The sequence below is a fragment of the Patiria miniata genome, unplaced genomic scaffold (assembly GCF_015706575.1).
Source record: "Patiria miniata isolate m_02_andy unplaced genomic scaffold, ASM1570657v1 HiC_scaffold_9, whole genome shotgun sequence".
In the NCBI taxonomy this organism is placed as follows: domain Eukaryota; kingdom Metazoa; phylum Echinodermata; class Asteroidea; order Valvatida; family Asterinidae; genus Patiria; species Patiria miniata.
The window spans coordinates 400766-415591 of NW_024037076.1; the positions used below are offsets into that span (position 1 = coordinate 400766).

General features: G+C 41.7%; 1 protein-coding gene across 1 annotated transcript; it reads right to left on the reverse strand.

Moving 5' to 3' along the window:
• Positions 1 to 822: 822 nt before the first annotated feature.
• On the reverse strand, positions 823 to 14432 carry LOC119721028 (guanine nucleotide-binding protein G(t) subunit alpha-3-like). Its single transcript, XM_038190896.1, has 8 exons — positions 13863 to 14432; positions 9438 to 9480; positions 9031 to 9172; positions 8480 to 8643; positions 8254 to 8382; positions 6029 to 6158; positions 3926 to 4079; positions 823 to 2510 (listed from the first exon to the last, which is right to left on the reverse strand). The coding sequence occupies exons 1-8, from the start codon at positions 14032 to 14034 to the stop codon at positions 2323 to 2325; spliced, it is 1122 nt and encodes a 373-aa protein (XP_038046824.1). The 5' UTR covers positions 14035 to 14432; the 3' UTR covers positions 823 to 2322.
• Positions 14433 to 14826: the final 394 nt, after the last annotated feature.

Sequence of the window (14826 nt, forward strand, 5' to 3'; positions counted from 1 at the left end):
GGTATACCGCTACGGGCGACTATTGTTGGTCGCCTCCAGCGGTATACCGCTAGGGTATACCGCTACGGGCGAGTCGCCCCCAGCGGTACGTACCTCTAGGGGCGACTGTGTTGGTCGCCTCCAGCGGTATACCGCTACGGGCGACTATTGTTGGTCGCCTCCAGCGGTATATCGCTAGGGTATACCGCTACGGGCGAGTCGCCCCCAGCGGTACGTACCTCTAGGGGCGACTGTGTTGGTCGCCTCCAGCGGTATACCGCTACGGGCGACTATTGTTGGTCGCCTCCAGCGGTATACCGCTACGGGCGACTATTGTTGAATATTGTTTGATGCTCCGCTTACTTCCAAAGGAATTTCTGCATTTTTTTTTGGAGAAAAATCAATTTTTGGTCAAATTTGAATAAAAATGTAAGGCTAACCCCCTTTTCGTCTAAAAATTTAAGATTTGAGCAGAAATCGACGATTTATTTTGGGGGGGGGGGGATTACAAGAAAAAAATAACATTTTGGCAGCATTTTACCCTAAACTTTTTTCGTAAATGTAATTTTGTGTAGTTGGTTCCCTTGGGCATCTTTTCTGCAATTTTGAAGCATTTTAACTTTTCTGCGAAATGAGAAAAAAATTAACATTCTAAATCAAATTTGGCCACAAATTGACTTTTCTCCAAATTACTCAGAAATGGGTTCGGGGGCAAGAGGAGCACCAATCAAAATACCAAAAAAAAAACACAAAAAAAACACACCAAGATTTGACGTGGAGAAGTTCTACATTAAAAGGGAATTTCTGAGAGACGTAAAAGATTGGCAAAATGAAACAAAATCAGAGATGCTTTAAATTTATTAAGTTCCATGTTATTTATTTTGCCTATAAAAATCAATATAATAGCGTCCTTTTTACAGACAGCATACGATTTTACACTTGAAAAATAGTTTTATTATAATTATATGTATATTCTGCGAAATGTTTGTATCAATAACGCAATGACAAGATAATGGAGCATTTTCATTCGTTATAAATATTCATGAAACATATACTTGCCATCATACCGCTTACCACCCCCGTTAGGGACTGGGAGCCAATATGATATGAGGGCGCTGTTTACTTTGAGGGCGCTATTTAGCCTTTGGTATTCACCATTACACAGTTTTGAAATTTTTTATTTGGGCCGACATTTCCTTGAAAATAGTGTCTGCATTTTGTTTACCGAATGCTTACAAAATAATGCTTGAGGAGGCTTGCTAAAAATGTTGTTTAAATCCTCTCTGAACATGCATGGCAATTGGCAAACGAGGTATTTTGACACCAATACGATATTGTCTCCATACGTAATCAGTTTGTACCGTCTTATTCCTGTTAGTACGTGGGCCGGCATCGGTAACAGAACTCCTTGCGTCCCATTGGCCACAAGTAACATCATTTGCATACCATGTATGGAAACTGGGTTCATATCCGCGCGTCAAGCCAATGAAAATGACTCCAATAGTTTAACCTGTATTGCGCATCCCTACTGCACTGGCAGCAGTCGAGTACTAGGAAGACAACTCACTGCTTCCTTCTTGCTACAGGATACCATCTCATTTGCATATCGTGTATCAAAACGTAGTTGCTCTCGACACATCGCACCAATGGATAACAGATAAGAGACTCCATCTTTCAATATAAGTAGTCTGCAATCGGCTTAAAGGCATTCCTTTCGATATGCCTTTCATCTTCCGTGGCAACTTGAGAAGCAGTGCCGTTGGTACTCCATAATTGTTAAGTTAGCTTGGAGTTTGAAGCATCCGAACGTTAATGACACATCAAGCAACACCGTTTCTAAAAGTTCATAAGAACTGTCCTTTATCATGCTGCCACCATTTCATTCAAGTTTGCGGTATCAAATAACAGCACTGAATGATAATGCCTTTTGCGCAAAAAATGAACCAGACTATTTTCCCTTCCAGCCTCGTTTTGGTAACGTTGATTTGAATGGGAGAAAATCAAGATGGCTGCAACATGATAATGGCCGGGGCTTGCCAGTGAATACTCGGGTCAGACTCGTATCCACGACTTCCTACATACCGGTGCAGATGTCTTACCACTCGACCACCGAACATTGTTGGTGTTACCTTGTCGTTTTAAAGCTGAAGTGGCAATTTCACAACAGTACTATTCGAGTGAGTCTCTAAGCCCACGACTTCCTGCTTACTAGTGCAGTCGTCTTACCACTCTACCGCTGAGCATGCCGGTGTTAGCTGGGCGGTTTGAATCTGACGGGTAGCTGTTAGTTTGCCCTCACACGAAATTGTCTGTTACTAACGGTTTCCCGTTTGGATATTTTGATTATAACATCCCTATTGTGTTGAGGGAGCTTTTCAGTACCACGTCCGTGACAGCATCAAAGACAAACTGGACGTTCGACCTGTCCACAGCCGTCGTGAAGTGATGGTAGACCTGTCTGGACTTGGAGTTACTCAACTTCTTAAAGACATCACAGATAAAAGTCCTTGCCGGTTCAGCCTCGTTCGGTCCTGTGGGAACAGAGTTAACATTGATAGTCAGCCCATAATGTAGAGTAATAGTGGATAAGCTCTACAATCCTACGCACTCCCACGCGATCCCACGCGATCTCACACCATCCTACACGATCTCAACGATCCCACACCATGCCAAACGATTCCACACGATCCCACACGAACCAACACAATCCCACACCATCCCACACCATCCCAAACGACTCTACACGATCTCACACGATCCCACACCATCCCAAACGATTCCACACGATATGACACGTTCTCACACAATCCCACACGATCCCTCACGATCTCACACGATTCCACACCATCCCAAACAATTCCACACGATCCCACACGATCTCACACGATCCCACACCATCCCAAACGATTCCACACGATCCCACACGAACCAACACGATCTCGCACGATTCCACACGATCCCACACGATCTCACACGATCCCAAACGATTCCACACGATCCCACACGAACCAACACGATCTCGCACGATTCCACACGATCCCACACGATCTCACACGATCCCACACCATCCCAAACGATTCCACACGATCCCACACGAACCAACACGATATCCCATACGAACCCACACCATCCCACGAGACCCCACACTCTCCCACACAATCCTACTCAATCTGACACAATCCTACTCAATCTGACACAATCCTATATACTCAATCCTAAAAAAAAAACCTTCCGGTGAATTTTTCAAGATTTATGAGGTAAACTGCCAGATTGAAGAAAGTTTTTTCTACTTTGACCTCTGTCAAGCAATGTTATTTTCCCAACCTTTGTATGAAGTTACCTCATCGTTGGTAAATTCGGGTAGAAAATTACCAACGATGTGGTATTCCACATCGTTGGTAATTTTGCCCAAAAGTATCGGCAGTTGGCATGTTCAACAACATTGGGCAAAATTCTGATGCAAATTGCAAAACATGTTTACAGTGTGTGACTGACGTGCGATCGACTTGTGATTGACATGCGATTGACTTGTGATTGACATGCGATTGACTTGTGTTTGACCTGCGATGGACTTGTGATTAACATGTGATTGACTTGTGATTGACTTGTGACTGAAAGTGATTGACTTGTGATTGACATGTGATTGACTTGTGATTAATATGTGATTGACTTGTGATTGACATGTGATTGACTTGGGATTAACATGTGATTGACTTGTGATTGAAATGCGATTGACTTGTGATTGATATTGTGATTGACATGTGATTGACTTGTGATTAACATGTGATTGACGTGTGATTAACATGTGATTGACGTGTGATTGACTTGTGATTGACTTGTGACTGACTTCGGAGAACAACGCTCCACACGGTTGAGGCATGACGACTTTGTAGGAAAAAAGGAAAAGTGTTTAGCTCTTAGCATAACGGAAATATCTTTATTTTACCATTGTATGTCTGGAAGTAGCGTTTTAATGGAACTCGCCGAATCTTTTCTTCAAAGATGTCGCATTTGTTCAGGAACAGCATCGTGGCGGTCTTGGTGAACCACTTGCAGTTGCAGATGGAGGCAAAGAGCAGGAGACTCTCCTCCATCCGGGACTGTTGTTGGAACACAGAGAGAGTTCGATCAGGAACTATCGGTTGACATGTAGTTGATTTGTGACATATGCTGCGCTAGTGCGCTTATATTCAAGTTCGAAAATCACTAGAGACCTTTCGTTTGTTTGTAGTCTGGTTCCCTGACCTGACAATTCCCCGACGCCCTGACTTTATATCGTAGGTCAGGAAGCCTCCTTTGCCACGTTTGGCTTAATCATTAAAAGCTTTTTCTTTTCCGATAAAAAAAACAAAATAACTTGCATCATAAAATATATCATACAGTTTGATATTTCTGTAAAAAAAAACTTGTCTTATGTTGAGCTGCAATCTCCAAAGTAAGGGACCCAAATAGCAGGCGAAGTCAAAATGGAGACGATGCTGAGTTTCGGAATGCCCCTATAGGTAACCGTCGTCAGATTCAACAAGATGCAGCAAAGCTCACCCCTCGTACGATCCGAGTGCATACTTGATGCAAAAAGTCGTCATCAAATTTCATTGTTGTTTTTTAATGCAAGCATTGAATATTAATTATCGACTCATTCGTTACCGTGGCGGTTACCTGACCCAAGATTAGTTAGAATTAGTCAGAATCTTTTGGTCTGGGAACCAAACTAGTTTGTGTGTAAACACTGAGCGCCATTTTGTATGGACCGCCACAAGGGCATAAATTAAAGCCGCGGTTGGCAACAGATTTTGGCAAAACATTGCATTAACATCCTCATGATGTAAACCATGGAGGAAGGAATAGGTATTTGTATTGCTTCTTTGATGGCCTTGGTAGGCTATTTTGTATTTTCAACTACCAATGATAGCCTATGTTTGGCAACATGTATAACTGTTCTTTATTTTTGAAATTTTGACCTTCCATAATTTGCCACAGTGGTTGGCCACTGCCACAGCTTGAAAATAAAGCTTGAAAATTGTTGAGTGGTATCTCCACGTAAGACACAGGAAAACGAAAAAATCACTGTTTTTTTAAATATCATTTTGAATCATCTCCTGGGTAGAAATTGAAAATATTCTCTGTAGTTGCCACTTTACTCGGCAAATATCACTCTCCATTTTCTTTTGCCGGAAAACCAAAAAGCAAAGATTGAATCTTTGGTATAAGCCTACCAGTCACGTTTGATTTTCCTTTCCAATTATACACACAAATTTTGTTTTTATTTCGTATTTCTACTTTTTTTGCAGCTGAGAGGAAAGCCACAGATTATTATTTTAAGCCTGTAAGACTAGACTGGTACATGTCCAACTTCGCTAGTCTGGTGGAAGGAATGTGGACAGAGATGTATACAAGTCTGGTTCAATACTCGTTTGTCATACTCTAATCCTTATACTCGATAAAGGCCTGTATACAGAGTGTAGAGAATCCCGAAGTCTCGAACTAGTTTTTATCTCATAGGCCTATGTGGTTGTGCCGTGGGTGTTTGCCATCAAGGACAGCTGTTGCTGTCATTTTCTTTTCAAGATTATAGTTTTTTCTGTTTGGCCATTTCAAAATATCCCCCTTTTATAGTAAGCCGGTTCCAGTATTCTAACTACCACGTGACTGCGCATAATGTGTTTATTAAGATTTGACGATTTTTGTCTTCGGGATAAACGTTTCATCGTATGCGTGCAAAAGCATAGCGGGGTACCAGTAAAATTGAAAAGATCGTCGAGTTCTGAAGTAAAAAAAAATTCAAAAAAATGTTTGGACAGCGAAGTGGTTTTTTTTGGTGTCTTGTGTGTCCAAACTTTTTAGCGAACGAAAGTTTCCATCTGTTTTCGATTGCACGAAAAAATTGCACAGAATGCAGATTCGGTTAGCACGTCCCTCATAGCCTTGTGTACATTTTTTTTATGCCGCGTTTATCCCGAAAAAAAAAATATCGTCGAATCTTGATGTTGCACATGTGAAGTTGGAATACGGAAGTGGCTTATTATGACATTGTGCTCTAGCCTCTTACCGTGTGGTTATCCTCCCTTAACACTTGATCGTAAGCGCTGATGGCCACGGTGAAGAGAACCGCCGTCACGTCATCAAAACAATGGATCCACTTCTGTCTTTGGTTCCGCTGTCCACCGACATCCAACAATCTGGATACAGAAAAGACAAACAATGCAACATTTGCGACATATCTGACATGTTAATAGTGGCCGTATGACTACAGCACGTTTCATTTAACATCATCAAATTGTGTGCGCCAATTTTTGCCGCCTCTTGAGGGCGCTTTTGATAGTAGTGCGCCCTCCTTGTTCAATTACCCTTTAATCAATGGACTTGCGGGCATGCAATTACTGATTTCATCACTGCATAAGTTTAAACTCAAGAAAGAACAACATCTCAATAAAAGTGTTTATATTTGTTTAACAAAAACAAAACACGTTTAAAACCAATAACAATCTGACCTCAACTTGCTTTTAAGACAAAGGAAAGGAGTCCGTCGCTAGACTAGTGTGATAACGAGACGTCCACACACACAAATTGAACATGAAGACTCAAGACTGTTGCACACCGCATTTCACGCCCCCCCCCCCTCCATTAGCAAGCAAATCAAGCCTAGTTGATGTACCAATCGAGCTTTTTCAAGTCTAACTCAAACTTGGGGCACGTGTTGACAATTTATTACTCTATAATTGTCATGCCTCCGGTCCTTCAATGCACAAAAAAGGACCCGAAAGAAATTACTTCTGATAGAAAATGCCGAAATTCTCTTCGACAGGTTTAAAAGCACTCGTGTCTTATTCGAAATTGTTGATTATAGTCCCGCTCGTTGCCCTGAGACGGGGGGGGGGTGTTAATGGCAAACTTGTACATCATGCGGACAGTGTCAGTCATGAGCGTAGGCATATGGCGGGTACATTTTGGGTTCAATTTATTTTTCATTTTTTCGTAAAGAGAAACCAACGATTCTTCAAGAGAACAATGAAGAAATATCCACGACATCTCTCAGTTTATAAGCTTGGTTTAAGTACATCAACGGGGCTCTGTGAAACAAAAAATAAACAAGTACCGAGTGGTACAACCCACGGCGGCTGGGTAACGTGTGAAGACGGCTTTAATACAGCACCGTCCGTGGACCCGAATGGGGCGTGATTTAATATGCAAAACTATGCAAATTAGACACGAGCGCATCAGTGTTTTTTTTTCGAAACTGGTTTTCGAATGCAGAGCTGTAATACTCGAGTTGCAGGAATACACATGGCCGAACAAACTGTCCACAACCAACCAATCTACCCACCAACCCACAAACATTATCAGATCATGCCCACGGCGTGTTTCACATCGCCAAGGGAAAAACAAAATGGCCGGGACAACTTCGATCGGCTGAATCTCAGGATTAATTTTACTCGGATTCCTGAAGGGATATCAGTTTCGAATACTTGTCCGCTAAAATTTCCCTGACGAGACGACATTTCTTTTACAATTTTGATTCATCATCTTGTTTGGAATTGTAAAAAATTCTCTGATGTTCCCAATTCACTCGGCAAATATCGCTCTGCTGCTTGCAGGAAACCCACGCTCACAGCTTGGGGACATGAGAGGGCAATTCTCCGGTCTCAATTTCCGGCCAGATGAGTGGTTTAATGGACGTTGCCGGATATCTTCCGCTTCAAAAATTCCCAAGTCACAATATTTGCTTTTTTAAGGAGGTTGATGGACAGTGAATCGGTCTCCCTAGGCGTTATCTTGTAGCCACGCTGTCTGTAAGAATAGACCATTATCATGTTACAGCCATTTGATTTTTCCTTTCCAAATCAATGTAACCAAAGCGAGCCTCGAAGAAAAATAGTCTGGTTTCTTTTTGCACAATAACAATTATCATTCAGACTGTTATTGGATACAGGGAACAAGGATGCAATGGTGGCAGAATGATAAAGATCTGCACACGTGTTCCTTTTAATTTTTTATTCAAGTTGAGTTTATTTAACGGCTATCATGGATACATTTTCAAATAGGCCTCCAAAAAATCGCCATCCAAATAATGTTATGTGTAATATCCAACTGAGCTGAAACTTCAACAGTTAAGGTTTTCAGCATTTTTACACTTGATTTCGAGTGGTGTTATTATTGGAAATGAACCAAAACTAATGAAAAGCACATAATTTGTCTTTTATATTAGTGTCATCTCAGTGATGTCTCTAATTGTGGTTGCCGGATTATTTTTTTTTACAATTTTCTTTTGTTTACCTGAAAGTAAGTCCACGAAACTGGAATCTTGTTTCGATGATCCCGGAAGTCCGTAAACGGGACCGCACGATATCCTCATCTGTGGGTAACCAGTTCGGCTCAGCCAATCGATAGACGTTCTCTACAAAACTACACAGAAACCAACAGAACAAATTCACAATGAACATGCAAGAAATAATACTCAGACTTGAATAGAGTCTAGTTCGTAAATAAAAATTGAACTTACTAGGAGATGGAGTCTAGCAGCTGGTATTCATTGGATCTGTCGTAGCACTGCTGCACCCCTGGGTCTCTCCACAGGTCTGTGACGGTGTCTGCCAGTAGTTGTGTCACATCCGAGGTGCCCATCTCCACCAATTCGGCCTGGGCTCTGAATATAGATTCGTCCATCTGTGGCAAGTTTATAGGTTGCACAAAGACAATGATTGCAGCGGGATTGGAACGCGGGACCGCCGCTTAATATTGTGGTCGCTGTAGGGAATGTCGAGCCTCAACGTGGCGTCAGAAACAATTTTAATTATTGTTTTACTATTAATAAATAATTCTCAGAATTCAGTGATCTTCTCTGAACCACATGGTTCGGTCGATTGTCGACTGTCGGTCAATCTCGCTACTGCCTGTCGCATTTAGTCGCTGAAAGTAATGTCGACCGTTACCATAGCGCTGAGAATAATTTTAATGCATATTGCTATTAAAATATGATCTCCTTCTTTATTTCTGATCGAACCAGATGTTTCGGTCAGTTGTCGATTGCTCGTCGATCAACCTGGTTATTACCTGTCGTGTTTGGTTGCTGTAGGGAATGTCGAGCATCGACATGGCGTCGAGGATGTCCCGCATTCCGTTGATGAGGTTGGAGTTGATCACCGCCTTGTACACCATTCGTTCACTGTCGCTGAACCCGCCGTGGTGGATCAATCTACAGGCCAAATGGCAATACAATAGTTGGGCTAAAACGTGTACGTGTCCTTGGGCAAGACACTTTACCACGATTTTGCAATACAATTGAAAACAAATGTTTGAGAAATGAACTATAATGCGTCATCAACTTTCAAAAAGAGGAAAAACGAAAATGTTTGTCACCATGTCTTGTTGTCCCCCTTTTTGCTGGGAAACAGGAGCGATAAATTTTTTTTTAATAAAAAATATCTGATAATTATTTCAGTTAAGAAAATAAAACCCACCTGATCTGTTTTGCGAATGTACTCTTGCCAGACTCTCCAGCACCTATCGTGAATAGGGACAATTTAAAAAAAATTATTACCTTCCTGTTAAAACAGACGTTTTAAAACTTTCGACCCCACCCCCTCCCCAAAGCATCAACAAAGGCACCGTACGAAGTGTAGAAGACCCAAGCAGAAAGTATAGCATACTTGTTCGTTTGTTTAAATTCTTTTATTGACAATTCGTATTTTATATGAGGATAGAAACCCACTTCCCACACAACCAACTTACTGCAGAATGTTTTTTATAGGATGCATAACACAAACTATAGCTACGTGCATCAAGACATAGTGTTTTATCAGAATTGACTTTAGCCCTGCAGGTAAATCTAGCATATCCCGAAATAAAAAAAATATTTCTTTATTTCTTCACGTAATACCTACGGGAAAATATTTGTGTCGTCTAACAAACGAACAATACGTTCAATATTTTTCTCTCTTTCGTTTTTCAAAATATAGTCGATTTCCAATACGCATTATGGCGAGTATAATAGGTAACTGAATTAGAGGCCAAATTACTCTGTCATTCGAAAAAATGGAGTCATGTTTTCTAATGCTCTTGTTTTTGTTTTGTTTAATACGAGAAACGACTGCTGAAAATAAACCAATTACACAGAACTCAAAGCGCAGTTTGTTTGCCTCATCATTTGCACGAGGACGCATGTTACATCTCCATCAAACGCTCGAGGGCGCCATACCCTTTCCTCCATCGACTGATGTCTGAAGCGGCGACAAACCCAACCTCGTCCCCAGTGCTTACTTTATTTCCAACCGCGTTTCCAATAGTAAACCCTGGATAGGAAACTTTCTTCCTGTATCCTGATTGGATACCGCAATTGGCTAGTAATAGATTTTTATCGTGTACTTGGTGCTATTATTCACAACGTGCAGCACGTGTTTTCGCGATCATTCGTCCACGCCTTCTCGAAAATACTAATTTCCTTTCCAATTTGCTCATATTAATATAAAATATGATACTGCATGTTGTCTCGATAAGATCGTAACAGTTTGATTTCAAAAATCGTGTTTTCGTAACTCACGCCATGCTCGCGCTGCTACGAATTGACTCTGTTTTTACCCCAGACATCGCATACAAAAACAAACGCTAATGTGTAACGCATATCCAGGCACCAGACTGTTCCTCATTTGCATACGTGTTCAAAAATCTTGCACATGCAAATGATCCAATACCAGGGTGAGAGAGCAGGTAGTGGTGGGCGCGTATTGCTCGACACCCTGGGGACGAGGTTGGTGACAAACCGTGATGCGTGTTCCCTGTTATATGGCCACAGGCCTTGACGAACCACAGGGTTTAAAATTGGCCTTCTGTCTAATCGCTTCTTTATCAGAATTCAATTTTCTGCTGTCGCATTTGAAGATCGCTAGAGCGGCTAGAGTAGAGAGTTAAAGTGTCTCGTTTGAGTTCCGATTATAAGTTGTCGGCAGCCGTTGGTAATAACTTCAGGCGGAGTTTAATGTCCGGCCTTCGCGCAGTCGATAACATCTATAAGACAAGATTGTCTAGTATGCTGTTAAAGCATTCAAAAAAATATAAACACTTGGCCTAGCTAGGACTCCGTCTCCGAGTTTTCCGGCACGAACATGTGCGGTACATTAAAGGGCCCATGCAATGTATTTTTTGTTTATGTAATTCTTGAAAATGCGCCTTTGTGTCCCATTTAACCTATTTTCAATTATCATTTTGCCGTTTTCAAGGGTATTTTGGTGCCTTTTTGGTTTTATGCTAATGCAAATTTCCATATTCATGAGCAAAAGCGTGATGTCATATCAGGCAGAAACCTCAATGTGGCAATTGATTTGTGCACAAAAAGTTGCCAGAATTTGGGATATTTTGCTATTGAAAATTCTCTTTTCTTCGGTGATTCGTTGTTGTGTTAGTGCATGTCAGTAAGCCAATGAGGAAACCTTTCTCATAAATGTTATCAATGAGCAGATCTTTTGGTTCACTGTACGCAAAACCCTTAAACTAAGTGTCTCCCTAAAATGACATCACGGCAACAGCGCCCTCAGTTGTCCAAAAAGCATAGAAAATTCTTAATGTTTAAAGAAGCGCACTTGAATAAAATAAACCAAAAAGGGATGTCAAATACTTTTCATACATTTTAAGAAGAGTAGAAAGTAGCACAAAATGTGTTTCTCAGAAAAATTCACTTCATTGACCCTTTAAAAATCTTCAGTTTGATATTAATTGCCAGTCGTTTTGACAACTGCGAGTCTATCAGTATTCCTACACTCAAAAAGCACTCGTTGAAAGTGCTACGCAAGCATTTCAGGTGATTTAGCTTGATTCCTTCTGTGTCAAGTTACTTCACATTAAGAAATTGGCTGTGACACTGGTCATATTATTTTCCGTCGATCCTTTACTGTATGGCTGCAAAAACCGCGTCACAGTTTTGGAAAGCTGACAAACACGCGTATGGCTTACGTTCCAGCTTGTGCAACTGTACTTTTAGGTCAGGACACACGATGCTTCACGCGTGAGAAAAAACAAGACACGGGGGGGGGGTATCTACCGTGTCGAGGTTTTGAGAAGTAAAGTCGCTTCGGAATAATCGGGACGATCTTCACAATCGGGCTAATGCCAAGAAATTCTTATTCTGAGGAAATAAATCGTGTGGAAAGACATTGTCCTTGTTTCAAACATGCCCAGCATGTCCTGAAGACGGTCAGAGCATACTGACTGGAACGTCGAGTTTATAACTCTGGTTCTTTTCAGAACCCGATTCTCTCAGTTGAGAAATTATTCGCACATGGTGTTTCCGCAAACCTTTCATTATTTAGTATCTCCACCATGCGAAGCCTCAAATCTTACTTATGCCTATGCCCACCACGCACACAAAACCTACGTGATTTCACAATTTTATGGCCGCGTGCTTGCGAGAAATACTCGGGTGTGACCGTCAGACCCACGAACTCCTGCTTATTAGTGTAGACGTCTTACCACTCGGCCACCGTGCTTGCCGAGTTTGGCTGGGTGGTTTCAATCTGACATAACAGTTTGGTACGGCAACATGTTACTATTGGTGTGTGAAAGGGTACTGCGAACAAACTGGAGCAAAGGAATATCCCAGAAAAAAAACCCAATCAGGTTTATCAGCTTCGACTGAGTTGCATGCAGTGGAATTGGGGACATTCGTGAGAACATGGACAATCATCGACTGCCTGGCAATGCAGATTGCACTGTGCCCCGACAAAAGAAAACCTCGAAAAACATGAACATGGCGGTCTAGTAGATGTCTCAGGAGTGATTGGATTTCTTGTCCTGTTTGACAGATTCCCCTCGAAAGGCGAGGAGATAATTCAATCAGGAAAACCTCCGAGTAGATTCTTGGCTTTTCGATGAGATTGAGACTGCAGACTGGCTTTTTAGGATGGCTTTTTAGGCGCTTCAGCGAGCGTGTCCCATAGGCCTACATGTACGTGCGTGCGCACTATAAGTGCAGTATGACGCAGACGTACCCGGTAAACACTACTTTAGCAATGCTTTCACATTCTTATGAGAAATCTCATCGTTCTTACACATGCAGCCGAAGTTTTCGATTTTCTTTTGGCCAGGAATGAAAGGATCAACTAATAAACTGGTCAGAAAAGGGTCCCCCGATTTCTGACGTTTTCGCGATTATCTTTAAAGATTGACCTTTGACCTCGGTGTTCGACCTTTGACATCATTATCATATATAGGTTGCCATGTTGCATGTATGACTTAATTTTGGTTCCAATCGGAATTCAACTTTTTAAATGAGACCAATTTTACATTTTGTAGCCAATGTTACAACTTGACCTCAGATGACCTCTGACCTGACTATGTGACCTTAAAAATCAGTCTTACATGGAGAGTTCCACAGTACATCTATTGCCTGAATTTGATGAAAATCAAAGACAATCTTGAGAAATGAGAGTACTTCCTTGTAACTTTAATCAAAATACCACATATTTTACATACATACTAGATGCATGCACGTACACCCATACAGACACAATGGTGATTGCATACTATGCCTAATTCAATCTTAGAAATCACGCATGCCGGGGAAAAACCCTCACGAATTGGACTATTTATTGTTGCTTGATCTCTTGCCAAGCGTTGTTAAAAAAATATCCACTATACCTTCACCTTTTTGGTACAAATTCTTCCCAAAGTTAGGAGATGTCACTCAAATTAATTATACCAATTATTGTCGGGTAACAAATCATTTCCCAACACTTTCCGAATACCATTTCCCTTTCGCCGTTTGTTTTAGGGGAGATATTGTAGACACAATGAAACAGCCCTATTGAGTTTTGGGTATAAACTTTTTTTGTATTTATCTAAATATACCGTATCTCAAAATGGATTGATACTATAGACTTCATCATCCAACTTACCCAGAAGGAGAAGTTTGACCGTCTTCCTCATGACTTGCCGATCTTCCTCGATGATTTTATTGATCTCGCGATTCCGGAACGCCGACTCCTTCAGCGCGGCCACGTCCACAACCTTCCCCTGCCTGCGCCCCTTGAGCCGGCGGGCCGAAGCAACGCTAGACCCGGAGCCCATGGTCCGCCGGGAGAAAATCACTTATAAGAACGCGGTACATACACCGGGGCTGGTCGACCCCAGTGCTGCATGCGCCGTGGTGCAACAACAAAGTCTGCTATCTCGGCATCACCTGCGAATGCGACTGATCTTTAGTTTCCGCGCACTAAGAGTGATGCGCTGGTGCGATTAATCAATCTACCCACAATGTGTTGCAGTCACCTAGCCCGACGCGGATATTCACAGAAAACTTAACCATATACATGTATTTTCTTATTCATTATGCGCGGCTGCACGGTGAGTACTCGAGAAACGGACTGTGCGCGTGCATTATTACGTACGTCGGTGTCATATACAGTTTTTGACTCCCATGAAATCTGGCCTCTTTTGACCCTAACCCGCACACGTGACCTGTCACTGTCCTAATTATTTTCTCTTGCATGCGCAATACAAGCAATAAATTCGTATTTTCATATAAAGTCCAAATTTCACACTACACCGGTGTCCAATGACATTTGGACTCCTATGAAATGTTGTCTCTTTTACCTTATTATGGATTCTAACCCTTCTTCACTTAGGCATGCGCAATACAACCAATGAGTCTGTTTTGTTATAGAGTCCGAATCTCTACACTACACCGTTCTAAACTGCTATGTGCAGTTAACCGGACTCGATGTATAATGCACTGAAAATACTCAAGGAAAGGAGAACGGTCGTAGTCATTAGTGTAGCCTTGATGATAAGGCTACAATTTCTCTCCGAATTATGGTGAACATTTTTCGTGGCATTGGTTTCGCTCACTCACAGACGTAA

Bases quoted from the DNA above. Each gene is read 5' to 3' on its own strand.
- LOC119721028 (XM_038190896.1), bottom strand. From the start codon at position 14,034: ATGGGCTCCGGGTCTAGCGTTGCTTCGGCCCGCCGGCTCAAGGGGCGC. The intron at 8,383-8,479 runs GTAAGTTCAATT...GTTTCTGTGTAG, and splicing joins CTGCTAGACTCCATCTCCTA to TTTTGTAGAGAACGTCTATC. The intron at 2,511-3,925 runs GTAAAATAAAGA...CTGTTCCCACAG, and splicing joins CTACTTCCAGACATACAATG to GACCGAACGAGGCTGAACCG.